General features: G+C 39.6%; 1 protein-coding gene across 4 annotated transcripts in view; it reads left to right on the top strand.

The window, feature by feature from the left end:
- Positions 1-18,847, top strand: part of anks1b (ankyrin repeat and sterile alpha motif domain containing 1B) — a 257,933-nt gene extending 239,086 nt beyond the window's left edge. For 2 of the 4 annotated variants that reach the window (XM_036576703.1, XM_036576705.1), the window contains 7 exons: positions 907-1,032; positions 4,791-4,862; positions 5,824-5,910; positions 6,055-6,192; positions 7,808-7,975; positions 16,286-16,377; positions 17,546-18,847. In XM_036576703.1, coding sequence (XP_036432596.1) covers positions 907-1,032; positions 4,791-4,862; positions 5,824-5,910; positions 6,055-6,192; positions 7,808-7,975; positions 16,286-16,377; positions 17,546-17,594 — 732 coding nt within the window. In that variant the 3' untranslated portion in view covers positions 17,595-18,847. Of the gene's footprint in view, positions 1-906; positions 1,033-4,790; positions 4,863-5,823; positions 5,911-6,054; positions 6,193-7,807; positions 7,976-11,808; positions 11,926-16,285; positions 16,378-17,545 lie in introns of all 4 variants that reach the window. The other 2 variants (XM_036576706.1, XM_036576704.1) reach the window with 2 other exon arrangements.
- Positions 18,848-20,482: the final 1,635 nt, after the last annotated feature.

Raw genomic sequence — 20,482 nt, 5'->3', positions numbered from 1 at the left:
GATCACTGTTAAAAGAGGCTATATGTAGCCCTGTTGTATAACAAGCTCTTTAGATGGATGTGATCTGACATTTACCCAACATGCCACAGAACGACAAATGTGGGCTTCCTTCCTTCGTGAAAAGTAACCTCAGTGGCAGGTGGCATTTCTGTGTGAGTGTGCGTGTTCGTGTTTGTCTTTGATCTTTTATTATGCTGATAGAAGGCTTATCACTTCACTATTCACACTAGCTCCTGTTTAGATGTCGTGTGTGTGTTTGTGAATGCATGTGTGAATGTGCTTATGTTTAGCAGCCTTTTGATCTCTCATGGTGCTGATGGAGAGCTTATCACTGGTTGCACTCTCTCCTGTTTGCCTCTCTCTTAATTGTGTCCATCCGTGTGTATGTGTGTGATTACTAGATATGAATGGAATGATTCATTGCACTCCAAAGCATAATGACTGAGGATAAATAACACCTCTGTCTGTCTCTTTATCAGTCACTCCAGCTCTGCTGATGATTGAGAGCAGAACTGTGTGTACCAGGGGCAAAAATAGTTTCAGCAGAGATACGTATGTGTATAAAGAAAACTTCAGCGGAAACTGACCTGAATAGCAAATGATGATTGTGGAATATGAAATGAGAAAGATAACAGCTGAACATATGACCTGTGCTCATTTCAGCTTACATTTAGGAGAATGTGTACATGTACAGTACTGTGCAAAAGTCAGAGACCACCTTTACATTTGTTTAGCTGGCAGTCAAAACAGCCATTAAGTAAGTTATTAAGTAAGTTATTAACTTTTACTTAATGGTTGTTTCAGCTGGAAATCGAATACATGAAAGGGTGTTATCAGACTTTTGCACAGTACTGTACATGGCTGAGTTTATGTTCTAACAACAGTCATTTACGTTCTGTTTTTCAGCAAGGGGAATGGTGTGAGCCAATCACGTTGCGGCCTCCCAATGAGGCGACATCATCCACTCCTGTACAGTACTGGCAGCACCATCCAGAGAAACTCATATTCCAGTCATGTGACTATGAGGCCTATGTAAGTGTGTGTGTTTTGTCTCCAATTACATGCATGCTAGTGTGTTTGTCCTTGTCCCTGTAAATGTAATGTGCAATGACAGACTCAAGGGTTCTTTTGTTTTATGAATCTCAAATTTACATTCCTATTGAGCAGCAAATAATTGCAGTGCAGTGCCTTTGTTTTCAGCATTTCCATAACTGCTACTGCAACTACTCCAGTCAGCCAGTGCTTCAAAGGCACTCTGTTCATCTGTTTCATGTGCTGTGTACCGTCTACCTTCTATGTTGACATGACAACAGCAGGTTGAAAAACATAAATGACTGTATTCCTATGTAAGCTAACTGATATGACAATGTTTAATTACTTAGGTATTTGTCAAGTAATTCACACTTTATGAAGATCTTCAATGGTTCTTAAGTAAAGAAAATGGTTCTATATAGAACCATGAACACTGTAAGAACCCTTTGCATGATTGAAGAGTTTTTTGCACTGTGAAAGAGTTTTTCAGATTGATGAAGAATGTGCTGTAGAAGATTCTATTTTGAACCTTAAGGAAAAAGAGTTCTGTATAGCACCAAAAAGGTTCTGCTGTTGTTATGATGTCAAGCTTGTAACAATAGAAGAACCCTTTTTGGTGCTATATAGAACCTTTTCTAAAAAGTTCTACATAGAACCATATTCAGTACATTCTCCATCAATCTGAAGAACCCTTTCACGATGCAAAGAATCATGCAATCATGCAGTTTTTTTTGAGTGTTCATCGTTCTATATAGAACCATTTTCTTTACTGAAGAAAACATGAAGAACCATCTTTTTTAAGTGTGTATCACTAACATTACCATTTACTATGCAAAAGCCATCAAAACACATCATATTAATTAACAAAATTGCCAGGCCCAACAAATCTACACAGATCACTGGCTAATAACATTAGCAAATTAAGGTAACGCCAACAAGATTGATGTTATTCATAGATTAAATTATATATTCTCATACAGCAAAAGGACATGTGACTAATAGAGATGAGTCTCAAAAAGAAGATCCAGCTCGATGGCTAGGTCTTAAATGCAAACTCAACATTATGCTGATTAAGATATGATGACACTAGTAGATCATTCACATCCTTGGAAGACACATCCTTCAAATGTTGACTGAGTTCTCTTTGAATACTCTTTCAATGTGCTTGCAGTCATCAGGTTCATCCACACGGGCAAGGGGTCTGAGGCACAATCGGCACTACAGAATGTTCCACCACACGTTGCATGCTATTGCACGTTTCCACCAGAGAGGTCACCAAAATCCCCAAACTTACATAGTGTAGCTTTTAATGGTTGTATGTATTTTTAAATTGTAATGGGTAAGGAGTCAAATGTAACACGGACTGAGTACAGATACTTCATATCTGTATTCTGAATATGTGTTACAAATACTTGTATTCCTAACCCTGAAGTTAGGTATCTTTTTCCCACAGCGTGTGTATGTATATAAGTGCACATGATCTGCAAAAACGTTGGCTATTTTTAAAAGTAAAAGCCACAGCTTTGCATAGACTTACCACCTATTAAACATAGACATGGATAGCTGCTTTAAATCATCGGAGCAAGAGAGAGAGAGAGAAATGTGAAGAGCCTTTAGCTCTTCAGTGCTGAATAACAGTGTTTCTCTCTTCAATTAAAGTGGCGGCCTGTTTTTCAGCTTCTCTCCATCCTGGAGTAATTTTAGCTGGAGGTTACATAAAGCTGCTCTGTTACCTAGCAACAGCACCGTAAATCTGATTGGTATATTTTTTTTTCCTGCACGAGAAATGATGTCGGATCTGTAGATTATGGACATACTGCACTTGTGTAAATTCAGTTGGCCCCAGGACAGGCCAGCATCTGATTGGTGGTCATAGCAGACAGATGTCTGGATAAAAAGATGAAGTAAGAGGGACAAGCAGATGAAGAGATCAAAGAAAAACCTGAAGAATGAATATTTGAGAATGTTTTCTCTATGTGTTTATCATAATTATCCTGGTGCTTATGATGGTGGCATTAACACAAGCACCAAATGCCCTGAGTCAGGGACGCAAACTGACATGTAATTGGCAGGACAGCATCTGGGAGGCCGTACACTGAAAACACTCCCTGTGCTGGTGGTAGCCTACAGTGTCTCTGCAAACAGCATTTTAATCTCATCAGGGTCCGTCTATCGATCTCAGCAGCACAAAGCCCCTCAGCCTGACAGACAGAGAGAGGGAGAGAGAAGAAACTGTTCCATGTACTCCACTGAGTGCTCTGTTACCATAAACACTTTCTTTATTAAATAAGTACACCCACAGTGCTGTCCTTGTTTAACTCTCTCTCTCACAAACCTACAGATTATTGTAAACCATGTACTGCCAGCTTTCACAGTGTCTTTTTTCACATTAGTAGGTACAGTAGGTACAGAACGTTCCTACACCTCAGCATCTTAGGCCCTGTCTGCTCAATCCTTATTCCGTAAAATCTCTGCTTTACTTATTTTGAAAAACAACACAGAACAAATTTGATAAATCACTTCACTAAGATGGTGCAAGTGCATAAAAAATGGGTCACAGCTGGTATCTGACCACTCCTGCCTTCTTAAATAAGATGAGCTTTCAAACTAACAAGAAGTTATCAGTGATGAAATACCTCCAAACACAGCTTCAGATAAATGCAGCAAAGTGAGGAAGATATTCAGTGAGGGTCTGTTCAGACTTTTTTACAGACTTTATGGTTGTGTTAAATAAAGATAAAAGACCCTAAATGACAGTCATCCAGATCAAACCGTTGTTTGAGGCTACCAGGTCAGCAAGGCTACTTTTTGCTTATAACTCCATGTTTTAATAAAAACAGTCTGTTAACCCCTTAAGACCAAAGCCTAAAAGTGGTTTAAAATATCTTATAAATGTTTAACTTTAACTTGGTGATTACACTATCATCAGGTCTGTGCTGTACAGTATTAGTAGGAATGAATCCTGTGCAAATACAAAAAGAATACAAATGAGATAGCATTAAGCCTTGCTTTTAGGTAATAAACGATTTTGCTTCCTGTTTTAAAATTTGTGCCTGCAACCATACATACATTTGCAAGATCCTTCTGGTGTGGGTTTCCTCTCTCACAGTAAAGCACAAATGTGAGTGCTAATAGGGCCCCCTTTTAAGGAATCTGAATTATTGTGGAGAACAATAATTATCTGTACATTTCACAAAATAAGCATCAAAATGCATCAAAGCATGAAAATGTTTACATGCTGCTTTTGTTTTGTTTTTTTTTCCAGTTAAAATGACAGTTCATTCCACTTTTTGGGATTAATACTTTTTAAAAGAATCATGTTGTTTTTATCTCAGTGCTACAATATTTAAAGTTGAGCTACAATACTTGCAGCATTGGTAGCACCAGTGCTACCTGCTCTAAAAGTGTACGTTCAGCCATGCAGATGATCTCAGATTCACAAACTTCATCATTAAGCACAAATATTCAGAAAAGAATATGTAGAATAAATGCTCGCAGACCATTGATTTATATCTGCTTTAATCTGGTGGGTAAACAAAATTCTACAGATGTAGACTGATCCTTGGAAGTACGAGACACAAGGTGTATCAGAAAGATCATCTTCTGTGGGTAACATGGAATTAAAGCAAACGCTTATAGAGTTATTCGAGGACAGTGTGTAGTGAATGCGCCTTTTTTACAGGGGATGAAAGTTTGCATGGGCTTAGTGTAAATGTAATCATGCAGTAATAAGGGTGTTGCATATGTGTGTTTTGCAGTATCTGGGCTCCATGCTGGTTAAAGAGCTGAGAGGAACTGAATCTACTCAAGATGCATGCGCAAAAATGAGGGTAAGACTCTTCCCCCTGTAAGAGTCCGTATGTGGAAATGTCTCATAACTACATAATTTACATATTACAAATTAAATTATGAGTTATCAATCTGCAGTTTAAGTGTTTACGGTGCCTCCACAACAGGTAAACAAACCAAACCTGCCTGCTTCTGTCAATATGGCTCACTAGCTGCTGTGTGCCAAATGACAGCAGTGAATTTTAGAGAGAAAACATGCTGCCATTCAGCTCAGCAGCTTTTCTGGTTCTGGACCAGAAATTCAGTTTATAGTTTATATAGTTACCTCAGAGCCCTCAAGAAGGGGACTTTCCTCCACACACACAGAGAATGCTCTCTCTCTCTCATGCCTCTACCTTATGCATCCTCTCTCTGTGTCAGGAGTTCCATGACTTGTCTCTGCACTAGTGTTTTTATATTCATGTAATACGCCATCTGCCCTCTCTCTCAGCTTTTTTTTAAGCTGCAGATTTTGACAGGTCCAGTGTAGACATGCTGAGGCAAAGATAAATGCTAACCGAGAAAAAGGAATGAATAATAAAGCCTTGAATATATTACTGTCAGAACGGCTAGATAGAGGCAAAGGGTGGTGCTGGAGTTAATTCTGGGCACTACTATTCACAATCAAATTCACATAGTCATGAAATATTACTCTAGGTAGCATTCATGTTTTATGGAGGGTGTATACAGAACAACTTTGTGGTCCACACAAGAAGGGTGATAGCTATTTATCTCCTTGAATGCGGTGAGTTACTGCCTGATTTGCAGAGGAAATTGGTTTAGGTTTCTTTTTTGGGATACTGATTGCTTACTGGCTTTGTGTTTGGATCTGTTACGCTGTAATGAGTTTTGGGCTGGAGGTTTTTTGTAAGCTGGTGGGTGTTTGAGGTTGTGTAGCATGTTGGGTCTTGGGGCATGTGTGTGAGGATTTTTGTGTTGATCTCCTCTCGTCTGCTCTGTAAGAAGTCTACAGAACAAATGAAGAAAGTCCCTACTATCGTCCTCTCCGTCTCTTACAAGGGAGTGAAGTTCATTGATGCCACAAATAAGGTAAGAAGCCTTTCATTTAAAGTCACGTCCAGCACATTACAATCTGGAACCATGTTGAAATGTATTAGCCTTTAAGGAACATTAGAAAAAAGCCAGTGGGCTCGATATAATTTTAATGATTTAATTCTCTCTCACTCTGTGTAGAACATCATAGCAGAACATGAGATCAGGAACATCTCGTGTGCAGCACAAGATCCTGAGGACCTCTCCACATTCGCTTACATCACCAAAGACTTGAAGTCCAGCCACCACTACTGCCATGTGTTTACAGCCTTTGATGTGGTTAGTAACACATACAGGCACACTCAACATGGGCAGTTCATCTAAAATAAGAACTGGAACATTCTAAAGTCTATAAGGAAATGTTGAAATAGAACTAGTAAGCTTGAGTCCTAGAATTCACGATTATTGCTGGTGATATCAAAAGCATAGGATAATTCAGTATTAACACTCCAGGGTCTATGAACACTCCAGCGCATCAAATTCAATGTTTCTATGTATGTTTCTCTATCTGTGCAATAATATAGCACACAAATATGGTTCAGACTTTTCCTGAACCTGTAGTTTTTGCCCTTTCAATTCCATTTTATCACAAAATCATAACTGACTCCTGTCTGGAGTTATGAGCCTAGGAAGAGGGGCATGAGAAACATGATATATGCCTCTCACCATGTGTCATTCGTGGATTTGTGTGTCCATCTACATTTTTTGTAAGACTGACCAATGAACACTCTGAAAATCACTAAGCACTTACCCATCATGTCGAAACCCTTCATTCTTTATTCAGACAACACTGGGGACATGTGAAATGATGTGCAAAGTGTTTACAGCTGCTAAAGTTGCTGCAGTGGTTTTGGAAAGTAGTGACAAAAACTAATGGATATTGTGTTATATGCAAGTGCTTTTAAAGGCGAATTTAAGAAGATATGCAAAAATCGAGAAAACACTCTTAGACCCCAGAGAGTTAAGTATTTCTCACTAATTGCTCATTGAAACAAATGGAGAAATTCTGTCGAAAGGTACAGTCTCCATATTCCTGATTTGTGCAACCGCCTAAGCATTGGCTCTGTCGTTGGAAGATTGCGAGTTTAATCATCGGCGATTCCACAGCCACCATGGCTGAGTCTTATGAGAACATAATCGGTCTTGCTCTCTCTGGATGGGCTGGAGGGCCTGGATGGCCCTCTCTCTCCTCACATCACTCAGCGTGATGTTAGCCAGCGCAACAGCAATAAAATCAGCAGTTATCATTCTCATCCAAATGCACTGAGCTGTCCAATGGTATTGCATTAGCAGCGGTTTGAAAAGATGCGGTGGTGCAACATATGGACTTTTGTGTTCATTTGTTAAAGAGGAGATTTTTTTTATAATTTGAATCTGATGAAAAGTTGTGTACAAAGGTGTGTAGTATTGTTGAACATATCTGTCTGATTTTGTCATTTTTTGACATACATTGTTTCAAATAAACAGAATCTGTCAAAACCGGAGACACATTAATGAACATAATTTTAGTACATGAAAAAAAAAAAGATTTTACTGAAACCCAACAAAAACATTAGTATGTGGTGTGACCTCCATTTGACCATAGGAGTGCAACACATTTTTAGTAAAAAAATCTGAAACTGTGGCAAAATGGGAACAAAACTAAAAGTAAGGCATTTATATTTTTGTTCAGTACATGTAAATTTATCAGCGGTAGGTGTATACTTCTAAAGATTAAACTTTAAACAAACTGCAGTATTCTAACTAAAATAAGTTAAAAGGAGAAAGTATCACACTAGTACACACTCTCACATATATGCACAAATACACGCATGAACTGTAATTGTTTTTACTCTTCTTTTTTTCACCTGTTATTCATATTCTGACTGGTTTTCTCTTCTCTTTCTGTGGGTAGAATCTGGCCTATGAGATCATCCTGACACTAGGCCAAGCATTTGAGGTGGCCTATCAGCTTGCCCTGCAGGCCAGGAAGGGCGGCCACGGCTCCTCTACACTGCCCGAAAGCTTTGACAGCAAACCCTCCAAACCCATCCCCAAACCTCGTGCCAACATCCGCAAATCTGTGAGTGCTGGATGCACACACACACACACACCCCCACTCCAACATGCACGCTCACTCACACGCTCACTCTTACTGGCTCTGTCTCATTTCACCTCTCCACTCTCCTCACCTTTTCTGCGGCAAACTATCCTCCCCGTCTGTGTGTGCTGGCCCTGAGGCTCATGAGTGCAGCTTTGTGCCTAATGCTGCTAAATCCAGTTCTCCATCCTCACCTCTCCCCAAAGGCTTCTTCTCTAATCGCTTGCTTTTGGCCTGCGCTTGATCGACTCATGATCCAGATATATTAAAAGATTAAATGTCCTGTTGAATAAGTTCAGTGCTATGGAGAGCTGTCATCATGTTGGAAGTCCTCACTCTACTGTCTGACATTTTTCCCTGTTTCCCTGTTAATTTGGTTGATTTTGGTTGCATCTTGTTTGTGTTGGTTTGAATTGCATCGCATCTGTGCGACTGTGACGGACAGTGCAGGGACAAACAATCTAAACATGTATCTATGTGTATATCTATGTATCTGTTTATATAAGTGCATATTTTACAGGCAGAAAGTTTGGAAGCAACACCAACTCTAAGAAAATTAGCATGAAAAGAGGAGTAATGGACAGTAATATGTTTATTAACATTGCTGAAGTGATCTGTCCACAACAATACTGTACAACTAACTGGTTCTTCGTTAGTTTTGATCCTGGTGGTTCTCCTGCAGAGTTTATTGGATCTCTAATCATATCTATTTAAAAACATCTTCAACATGCTTCTATACCTTTGGCCTGTAGTGTACGGTACTGTGCAAAAGTCAGAGACCAACCCTCAATTTATGTAATTTCCAGTCGTAACGGACATTAAGTAAGTTATTAATTTTTGAGCATCAGAAGAAAAGCAGAAAATAAGTTGTATTTATTACACAGAAGCCTCAACAACTAAATATAATCAAATGTTTAAGTGTGTAGTGTGTTCACTCTTTGCCTTCATTACAGCTCTCATTCGTTTCAGGAGACTTGCATTCAGTTTTTCAATGAAATCTGCAGGGATATTTTTCCCCACCTTTTTTGGTCTTAGAAGTTTTATTTTCTGCTTTTCACAATACAAGACAAGTAATCACAGACACCCAATCCATTGCTCTGAGAAGGATGGACAGAAAACACCTTTGTTTTTTTTTTTTAGATCTGAAGCAAGAATTGATTGAGCTTGATTTTCTCTTGTCTCTCAAAGATGAAAGCTTTAAGTACCATTTATCTGTTGGTAAGTGTTTTGGTGGTCTACAGGTCTTGCACCGTTGCTATAGGTCCCATTTTCTCTCTGTATAATGTATCCGTTGTGACTGGAAAATAAAGAATTGAACTTTCTGACTTTTGCATAGAGCTGTATATCGCTGTATAAATAGATATGCCAAAGTGTGCATGTGTGTGTGTTTGTTTAGGTGCAACTGTGAAAGGACTCACAGACGCTGGTGTTTGTCACTGTGTGGTTGTGTGTGGGGCTGTGTGTCCTGAGAGAAAGGTGTGTGTTTGATGGGTAAACTGTGCCCTCTCTCTCCTCTGTGGCCAGTGGCTTAAAGCTGAGGGTGATTGATGAGGTACTGTTTGCTTGGAGCTCCACTGCTCAGCTCTGTCTGCCCCGCAGCCTACCTCTCCAGCCACCCCGGGCCCACTGACCCACTGACAGCCATAATTCCTGCACCTTCCCCTGACACTGCCAAGCATATTACGCTAATCTGGAGCAGCCTCACAGCAAGGGCCAAGCGCGTTACAAAAGCAGGCCAGTGATGGATAACACACAGTGTAGTTGCAGATGGATGTTATTTAAAGATAAACTTGTATTTATGGCCCTCAGTGTCCTCTTAAGGGATCCTGGGTTTTGTCACAGTCCTGTTTCTACTGGGACAAAGGCTTTATAGGCCTAGAGAGTCTAGTCTGGGAGCTGTGGTTGGGCAATATCTCAAACTACATACACTATATCTTATCAATATATATTTTTCTGTTGTGTTCAATAGTGATAATTATCAGTAATTATTGTATGTGTTTCTTAATGTTCAACTTAAAGTCAGAATAATAAATATACACCCACTTACTGTCCATTTTATCAGCTCCACTTACCATATAGGTGCACTTTTTAGTTCTACAATTACAGACTGTAGTTCATCTGTTTCTCTGCATATCGTACTGTTACACCATTTATCAATGGTCAGGAGCCCCACGGAGCCACCACAGAGCAGGTACTATTTGGGTGGTGGATCATTCTCAGCACTGCAGTGGCACGGACTTGATGGTGGTGTGTTAGTGTGTGTTGTGCTGGTACGAGTGGATCAGACACAGCAGTGCTGCTGGAGTTTTTAAACACTGTGTCCACTCACTGTCCACTCTAATAGACTCTCCTACCTTGTAGCACAATTTGTGTTGGTCATCCTCTAGTCCTTCATCAGTGGTCACAGGATGCTGTCGGCAGGATGTTTATGGGTTGGTGGACTATTTTCAGTCCAGCAGTGACACTGAGGTGTTTAAAAACTCCAGCAGCACTGCTGTGTCTGATCCACTCAAACCAGCACAACACACCACCACCATATCAGTGTCACTGTAGTGCTGAGAATGATCCACCACCCAAATAATACCTGCTCTGTGGTGGTCCTGTGGGGGTCCTGACCATTGATGAATGGTGGAAAGGTAACAAATTATGTAATTGTTACTACAGTCTGTAATTGTAGAACTGTATAGTGCACCTATATGGTAAGTGGAGCTGATAAAATGGACAATGAGGGTAGATACCAGGTAGGTGTACCTAGTAAAGTGACCATCGAGTTTTATATTAAGATAAAACATGAAGCACAGATATTTTTTTTTTTGCTCCATAAGTCAATACCTTCTCTGTCAACACTGAAAAACTCACAGTATGCATAGGTTTTGGCACCCCGTTGAAAATAAGTACACATCTTCTGCAGAGAACACACATATGTTAAGCTCAGCAAATAAATAGAAACTGTGCACTAAAATATGCAAAACAATGCAATATTTAAGTGTGTTCTCTGTAGAGGATATGCCAACTCATTTGCTCTGAGAAAATCAACAAAACATGCAGTGTGACCAGGGATCTTCAGAGTTTAGCATATGACTGTACCTGTCCTAACTGTCTCAGTTGTCCATACTGTTGCCAGTGAGTGGCTAGACTTTTCTTTGTCGAGTAAAAGGCACATATCACCACCGACGGAAGCAGTTCAATGTTCAAGCCTTTGCTGCTAGCAAAACTTTGATTAACAGAAAGGCACAATCATTTATTACTGATAAGAAAATAATATGCGCTAGGCACAAGCTAGTCCTGGACAACAAATGCTGGGGTCACTTTGACACTCCCTTTTATGTAAGCACAAGTTCCTCCTCCAGTATGTCCATACATTGTGCATGTGTGTGAAAGAGAGTGTGTGTGTAATGTGTAAAGAGGACTGCTGAGTTAGCAGCTTCACATTGACCATTTACCGTTTCCCTGTGGCTGTGTGTCTGTGTGCGTATGTGCCTTCACACGAAAAGTACAGTATACAGAACAGCCACACTAATAGATTTTATTGATTTTCCTATGTGCAACAGAACGTGAATGTTATGTTGCTACATACTCATCTCTTCATCCATATAAGTGATTTACTATTACCCTCATCCTTTTAGAATCAGTTCTCTCTCTCTCTCTCTCTCTCTCTCTCTCTCTCTCTCTCTCTCTGTCTCTCAGTCTCCCTTTGTCCTCCTCTTCCTCCCCGAGCCTTCATCTCTGTGTGTGCTTCGCTGGGTGTGTCTGTGCCGGAGTGTTGCTCCTCTCTGACCTCTGTGACCTCTATAACCTCTGTCTTCCACCCCTAGGTCATGTCCCCCTCTAGCCGCTGGTCCCTGGGGCACATATACACCCCGCACCGGCCTCCTCTCCACCCTCCTTCCTCACGACTCCTCCTTCTCCATCCACACAAAGTTCAATTTCAGGTCTCCTTGCATTTTCCTTTCCTTTTGCCTTCTTAGCTCTCATCCCATTAGCTCTCATCCCATGTTATTCGGTTTCTGTTCGTTATTCTCCTTGGTTCCACTTGGCCTCGTCTGCATTCGGTTGCATTTGCTTAGCACTGTTTAAAGGAATAGTTTGGTGAAAATCAAAGTTACACAATTTTCACTGTACCCCAAATGTACTGCAACATGCAAGACTTGTTTCATGTCCAAAATGTACTTCTCTACTTGGAGCTACAAGTAATGGATGACATAAAGTAACAATACTGTAGTACAGTACAAAACCTTTGTTTTTAAGGATCATATATATGTTTTCCAATGATTGTATTTCAAAACAGATTCTTTACTTTATAATTTACATATGTTTGAAAACCAACTGAGGATTTTTGTATCAAACATCTTTCAGGACTTGATTAAATGCCAAATTCTTAAAAAATCTAAACTTTGATATATTTATTTGCAATTTTTTTGCCATTTTACTAGCAAATTAATGTACTAAACCACATTGGTGTACTAAATAGTATGTCAAAAATAGTGCACCACCATTAGCAGGACATTCATTAGTGTGGTATATATAAGGTAGTAATGTGTAGTTTTGAGGCACAGTCACAGTGTTTTATACTAATGCGAGGGTAAAAGACCAAAAAGGAGAATAAAGTAGCCTGAAAAGTGATTAGGTAACTTCTTTGTGTGGTCACAATGGCCTAGAAATGCAGCAGTATTCATGTAAGCCAGCCAATAGTAAGACAGACATTTTTTTTACTTCCTTCTACTTTTTTCTTATTTTTTTCTGATTCTCTTTTGGTCAGATTAATAAGGGAACAATGTGTCATTTTTATTTTTATTTATTTTTCACAACTATTCCTTCAACAGCACCCCTTTTGACTGAATCATTTTTTGCTTATCTGTCTGACTCCCCTGCTGACGAGTGCGTGTATGTGAGCATGTTGTATATCGTCCGTCTGCGTTAACTGCTGAATCAGCATGCTGTGGACTTCATCGGTCTGTGAGATCCTTTCCTGCATTTTTCAGTCTAGATGACCACGCTGCATCATTTCGTGCAGCTGTGCTCCTCACTGGCACTGTGCTGTTTAGAGTCACGGCAGCTTTGCAGGCCTCAGACTGAGCAGCAGTAGGAGTTTTCATCGTAGGAAATTACAGGTTGTGTGCATTTAATCAGAAGCGTGTGTATTTGTGCGGGCGTGTGCGTGTGTGCATTTGCGTATGTGAGATTTAGTCAGAGGGAGTCAGGCAGTGTGAGGATTATGATATTTAATATTCATGTAGCTCCATATGGAAGAACCTGATAAAGAAAGGAAGATGTAGATGACAGAAGGCGTAGATTACCGTGTTGTTCCTGTTGAGAAGCTCAGTCTTGAGCTAAGTGTGGATCTCTGTGTGGGGAATGAATATCAGGCACCATGGATACAAGGACAGCAGTGTGATTGGTGGTTATAGCTGTTGTAGCGTTGTCTCTAGGAGTGTAACAGATCATATTTTACAAAGGAGATACAGCATTGTTGATTTTTGCTGCTAATTAGATTTACTGTTCTACTGTACTGTTTTGCAATTTGAATGTAATTTCATAAATATTGCATAGAAATGCATCAAATTCAAATCATAAAATATTTCTTCTTCTGTTTACAAATATAAATCTGGTATTCATTTAAGGTGAGTTCAGTTTCAGTGAGCTATGCCTGAACAATAATTAATATAAAATTATAACATGTTCTTAGTATTGTGGGCATTTTAAAGGAACACACTGGTCAAAAAATGCAACCACTGATAAATATGTTGCAAGATTTCCTGGTTTGAATACTGGAAACCCTCACTTCTGATGACATATCTTGAAGGTGGGAGTACATTTTGAAGGACTAGCACTCTTGAGCAGATAATTGGGAACTGGCTATTTTGATTATTTTTTATTTTTTTGCTAGCCAGATGGCTAATACTAGAAGGCTTTATATCTTCTTAAAGCAGTTGTATAACTTTGCTTACTGTCTTCAAATCATTAGTACAATGGAGAATGTGGATTACTTGAGGAGGTCAAGTTAAAAGGTACGCTTAGCAAGTTAGCTGGCTAGCTAGCTAGATATCTTACCTCTGTTTGACAGCTTTTCTCTAGCTGAGAGGGGCAGGGTCTCTAGAATCCATTGTATTTTGATTGAAAGCAAATTCAGCACTTTGTTTACAATCCACTTTGGTATCTATTGAGGTACTCCCTCAATGTCAGTGTCTCCCGTGGTCTTCCAGTTTGAAGTTCTGTCTACACATTCATAAATAGTCACACTTTTTCTGTTTCGTCTTAGCATCCTTTCGTATACTGGCTAACCGTTTTTCAAAGTTTGACATCTTTTCAGTAAAACGGTGAAAAACAGAACTTTTCTCAGATATCTTGCCCCCGGATATGCTGCACTGTCTCTGCGTAAATTAATTGTGTCTTAAAAAAAGAAATGACTTGTTCAGTGAAACTGAGGTACATGCTATACCGGTTATTCTAGCTAACAGCATGGATGTAACATGTTTATAAGCCTTTAGGACTTAGGAATCAACATCACATTGCATTATAGGATCGTTTTGTTGTATTGGCAGGGTTCATTCTTTGATTACATTCAACAAAAAACGCACTTACACTGCAAGAGCTTAAAGAGATTACCGTTTCATTGTGTTTTTTATGGCTTGCTGTGTTTAAAAAGTGAATAAAATGAAAAGGGAGAGTATCTTAACCAACTCTACAGGGATGCCAAATAATGATCTATAAATAAAATTAGAATTATTGATGGTGTGGCTACGAACTCCCAAATAAGGAGTAACTGATAATCTTGATGTGCTTCGTCCTTTTTCATTCACAGAGTTTGGTTGTGGCTTAAGTGTCTGTTCTTTTCAGTGACACAGATTTTCAAGTCACTCGAAGCCCATGTGCAGTTTACAAATAGTTATTCCACTCAGCCACTGGCAGATGTAACCAGAGAGGACTAGTACAATATTTGATTTAACTCAGGTAGCCTTTTAGCAAACACTGCTTGCCTGGATAACTGTCAAACTAATGACAATATTACTGTACTGTACTATATTAAACCCACAAGAATCTGTATTAGATCACATATGGCTGAATTTTGCATTGACGTAGCAGACCAAAATCCCCAATATCCCCCACCGAACCACTGCACACGCGCACACAGCACACACCCTCTCGACTGCTTGAATCTGTAATCATGCTACAAGCGTTATGCATTTACATTGAAGTAATCGTCTGTCACCTCTGCAAACACCACTAGCCCAGTCACAGCATAACTAGTTTCACCAAAACAGAATGTTTTGAAAGGGTAGGTTTGACGATCACTAGTGGTAGTATCAATGCACACTTAACCACAAAGCTGAGATTGGCTTCTTCTTCACCACCCTCTTATTTGAATCATCCATTCTACCTTAAATGGTGCAGCAGTTAGATTCTGGCATCTGTGGAGATTTATTTAGCTGATTCCAAATGTGACAAATCCACTAAGTTATGTTGAAAGTTTTATATAATTAAATCAATATGATGTATCCACATTCTCACTGCAGTGTTTTCTAAGTGCTATTTAACTGGAACTGCGTTCAAATAATGAAGCTGCTTTTCCATCTGCTTTCCTTTATTTTGCTCTGATCTTTGATCTGGTAGTCATGTAGATGCTAGACGGCACTGCGAATATATTTAGTGAGTTTGTGGGCTTCAGCCATTCAAGCCAAAATCAAGGAAAGCAACAAGAAAATAAAGATGCATTTAACTGTTCAGAAGTAGCCTAGACTGACTAACCCTGCCACAGATCATCCGTAAGACACTGCGTCATGACATCACATTCCCAAGCCCTGTAGATCATTGACTAACAGTCATGATTGGTGGACTGCGAAATGGCTGGTTGTAAGGTGTATTTGTGTAGTGCATGCTGGGTATTGTAGTAAAAAGACATTGATTTGATTGACAAAATTGTCACATGTCAAACTGGTGAGGCTGAGGAATACAGGGCTGTGCTACTCAATACTACATAACATGGCAAATAACAACTCTTGAAGCTTTTGAGCTTTGAATTTTAAATTCCAGAGTTTCTGAAAGGACTAAGGGCTTTCACTCGGATTTTGCTGTGCAGAGTCTGTGTTTATGTGGTTAACAAAATCACTCTGCTCTGTCCTTCAACCTTCTTGCTCTCTCTCTCTCTCTCTCGCTTTATTTTCTATCCCTGCTCTCCTTTCAACACTCCCCTCTCCCCCTCACTCCCCCCACCCCGTCTAACCTTTTTTTATCTCCGTCTCGTCTCTCCCTCCTCCGTCTGACGCGCTCTCTCGCTCCTGTCTCCTACCCCAGATGGAGCAGCCCTCGATGGACCAGAAGGGCCACGGCAATGTCCCCTGGATAGTGGAGCCGGGACAGGAGGCGAAGAGAGGCGTCAACACCAAGTATGAGACCACTATTTTCTAATATACACCCACACTGTCCACTTCCTGTGTGTGTGCCTTTCAGAGAGCGCCCTCTAGAGGCCCCCCACGGAGCCACGGGCCCAGTGACCTGTGACCCGCCCCGCGTCCCTCCGCCCGGTCCAGCCGTATACCGTGGCCTCTGCATGATGTCGCTGCTGCTGTCTCTCTCTCTCTCTCTATCTCTCACACTCGCCCGCTCTCCCTATCTCTCTCTCGCTCCCCCTCTCTTTGACTGCAGCTCTATACGGGAGGGTCACGCTCAGCCCTCAGGCCGACACACTGCGTGTCACACCCTCCTTCACTACGCTCTCATTCTCCTCCAACTAAAAAAAAAAAATGAGTGTTGTTTTTTATCCCCCCGGTTTTTTCCCCCTTTCCCCTCCGTTCTACGCTTTTACTCTCTCCCTCGCTCCTTATGGGAGCAGCAGACCAGTATCCCCCACCGAACACACAGCACACACCCTCTCGACTGCTTGAATGAGAACTTTAAATCCGTAATGCTGCTATAAGCGTGTCACTACAACGTTTTAGTTGGGAGGGGGTTTACTTTTGTTTGTCAGCAGGCAGCGCGAGACGCAGTTAGCCGTGGGGGTTTTTGGGGCAGGACAAAAAGGGAGGGGATTTTGAGACAGCCAGCGTAGGAATGGAGATCGAATGCCACTTAAGGACATTTTGCTTGTGTGCTATGTAGCAAAATTTTGATTTGAATTAAAAAAAAAAAACAAATGCTTGTCTGAAAAAATGGCATTTCAATCCTTTTATTTTGGAAGATTTTTTTTCTTTTGCAAACATATCCAAAATGGCCTGTATGGGCCAGCCTGGGGTTTGGCTTGTTCTAAACCGTGCTGGAGTCGTGTTTTAAGTCAGGGTGTTCCGTTCATATCCGCTCTCCTGGCAACAAGCAAGTGTGTCAAAACTGCATTTAAAGGAAGCTTATTTTACACTGAAGCATTTTCGAGCTATTTTAATCTGTAATTGCTTTTCCTATTTTTGGTATGTCGGCCCTGAAACAGGCACTTTGGCCTGCAGAGAGCATGTGGTCCGTGTTGGACTGATGAAGGGGGCATCTGAGAGGCTTTTTTCTTTTTTCCTTTTTTTTTTTTTTTTTGATGGACGCTCTGGATAAGTGATTTAATCTCATTCGCAGGGCAGTGCCGGACGCCCATGTCTATTACTGTGGAAATCAAAGAATGTAGCCAGCCCCTAACATGGACCCTCTCATACACACATTGCAAAAAGGACTACAAATGTGGAGCCTAAAACTGGCACTGGACTACAGACATGGCAGAGCCTCTCGTGAGTGGACTTTTAGCATAAACACAGTGTGCGAAAGATTGCCGGCATGGACCTACGGCCTCTTACATGTGCACAGACACTACAGCGGACTACAGAATGACAGGGAATGTACACTTCACTCTGAGCCACTTCACTGCATCGTGCTCAGGCTTTGCTACAAGGGCCCGTGGACTATGCTGTGTGAGGGAGAACGTTGGGGGAAAGGCAAGGTGCCATGGACATATACCATGGTCACTCTCACAGACTCATTTTGCCCAGGTCTATAGTCCAAAATACCTTGGCATGTCACGACCGGGGCAAAAGTGGATCTCTTGGTTTGCCGTATTTTTACTTTTCAGTTGTCCTCTTCAGTTTCCCTTCGGTTTGTTTATAGTTGATTCTACATTATTAATATTATGCACAATGTGAATGGATTTATTGCACTGGACAACCATGAAATTGACTCGTCTTGTGCCAAAATCACTACAGAATTGTTGTTGACATGATTGACAATGCCATGCAGATTACTATTCATATTGGCTAAACATTTTAATGTTTAATAGAAGTCTATATTGCCATTATTCTAATTCTTAATTAACTATTATTATTATTATTATTATTAATTATTATTATTATTCTTAATGTGCAATTCTTGTCTAATGTTGTCTTAATGTTATATTATTTTTATATAATATGTTGGGCTTGAGAATAATAGCCATCCTAAAAAAGAAAAGTATTAATATTGTAGTAAAGCAGAGAATGTGTGAATGGCTCCACTCAACTTTGCTTTCAGGTGAAGAGGCCATTGTTTCTCATGGGGCTGTTACACAGAGACAGATGTACTATTTTAACTCAGTGTCACTGTAGAAATTTTTGCCACAGTTCTCCTGTAAATAAATATTTTGTTGACTCATTGTTCATACATGTAATGTAGTTTAACATAAAAAGAAGAAAAATGAATAAAAGAAAAAAAAGAAATAAATGACATCACACTGGTTAACATGGTACCAAAACTGATTTTACTGTTGAAAAAAGAGCTTGTGTGAGCGGAGAAGCAGAGTTGCTAACCTACATGTACATAGGCTTGGGCTTCCAGCACTCTAAGTTTTCTAAGTTTGGTCTTTATTTATATCCTGGCAAAGCACATGGAATAAATTGGACTTGTACGACCATTTCCTGCTGCGTGGCCTCTGCTTCCTCCATTTCTCCTCCATTAGCACTCAGTCTGCATTAAGAAAGTCTCCAGTCCTGCAAATCAGCTCCATCCTCTAGTGTTAAATCAAATTAAGTTATTATTGAAGCCAGGTAGAAAGTTCATGCTTAAGACTCACCCCTCTGAACTTACATATACTACCAGTCTGAAGATTGGAATCACAGTTTTCAATAAAATAAAGCCAATAATGCTTCTAAAGTTCCTACTGCTTTCTAATATAATGTTAATAGTTTGTTGGAAGCTGTAATAATTAAGAAAGATTTATTATTATATCATAAATAATGAACTTACTATACAATTAACTCATGGTAATTCATAGTAATTTTGTGACAGGAAAATACTATAAATAGATATTTATTTTTATTCAGGTTATTATTTACAGTTGTGTGCAACAATTAAACCCCTAGTCAAATTGCATGTTTCATGAACTTTCTAAGTGAAATTAAATTAATATGTCTCCTACAGAGAACTCAAATATGAAATTTGTCCACAAATTTTAGTGCACAATTTCTGCCTATTTGCTGAGTTTATGTTGGAAGAAAATCTAAGATGTGCCAGAACATTTTATGTTAATTTTTTTCCAGTATGTTAAATTAATTATGTCAAATAAACAGTAATTGTGTATTTTAAAAGTGCAGAAGTGTGTTCTCTGTAGAGGACGTGTTAACAACTGTGGGATCAGGGCGTCCAAACTTAGGACTGTAATAACATTTTTTTGTTTGTTTGTTTTTTTTAACATCATAACTTGTCTTTGCTCCCAAAATACTTTAAATGAATGTGAATAAAATATTGGTTTACATTTTGTTGTCTAGTTTATTACATTTCAATCTGCACTGTATAAGTTAGCGATGAGTAAAAATATAAATTACTTTTATTTAGTTATTTATTTATTAATTAGCAGGTGATTTCAAACTTTTGAATGGTAGTGTATGTATCTATTTATCCATCGCACCCCACCACCTTCACATTCACTCCACATTCCTCCTTCCTCAGTCCTTCAGCACAGTGTCGTCTCAGCCCTCTCAAGAATGTGCAGTTTTTCTCAATCCTGGTCTTGGAGTTAACCTCTGCATACCTGATCCAACTAATCAGCTCATTAAAAATCTTGTTCTGAAATCTCTTTCTTGAAATGGGGAAGCAGGGAAATACTAAAATGTGCAAAACTGTGCAGTGGTACTCCGAGACCACCATTGAAATCCACTGTTTCAATGTAAAGCATAAGTTAATCAGAGCTTCCAACCCAAATTCTAAAGCTGCCTTTACACAGTGAAACTTACATGCAACCATTTGCGTATTGTAAGTTGCCTGCAACATAGTTTCTGTGCAACTTGACAGTTACATGAAGCAATTCAAATAAAAAGCTGCACACAACACATTCAGTTACTGCACTAGATAACCAAATAAGCAGCTTACAACACTGTATCGCTCTCGCTATGAAGTCATCCATGAGGCAAAATTTACATAGCTGCAGCATTTTTATCATCTTTGTGTATTTTTTCCAGCTATCATTGTCTTTATTTTTATTCTATATATTCTATGCAATAAATCCTTCTAGATATCTATCTAGGGTTCCTTACTATATATTGGATTTTTTAT

The sequence above is a fragment of the Colossoma macropomum genome, unplaced genomic scaffold (assembly GCF_904425465.1).
Source record: "Colossoma macropomum unplaced genomic scaffold, Colossoma_macropomum, whole genome shotgun sequence".
In the NCBI taxonomy this organism is placed as follows: domain Eukaryota; kingdom Metazoa; phylum Chordata; class Actinopteri; order Characiformes; family Serrasalmidae; genus Colossoma; species Colossoma macropomum.
This window is presented reverse-complemented; position numbering and strand designations above follow the sequence as displayed.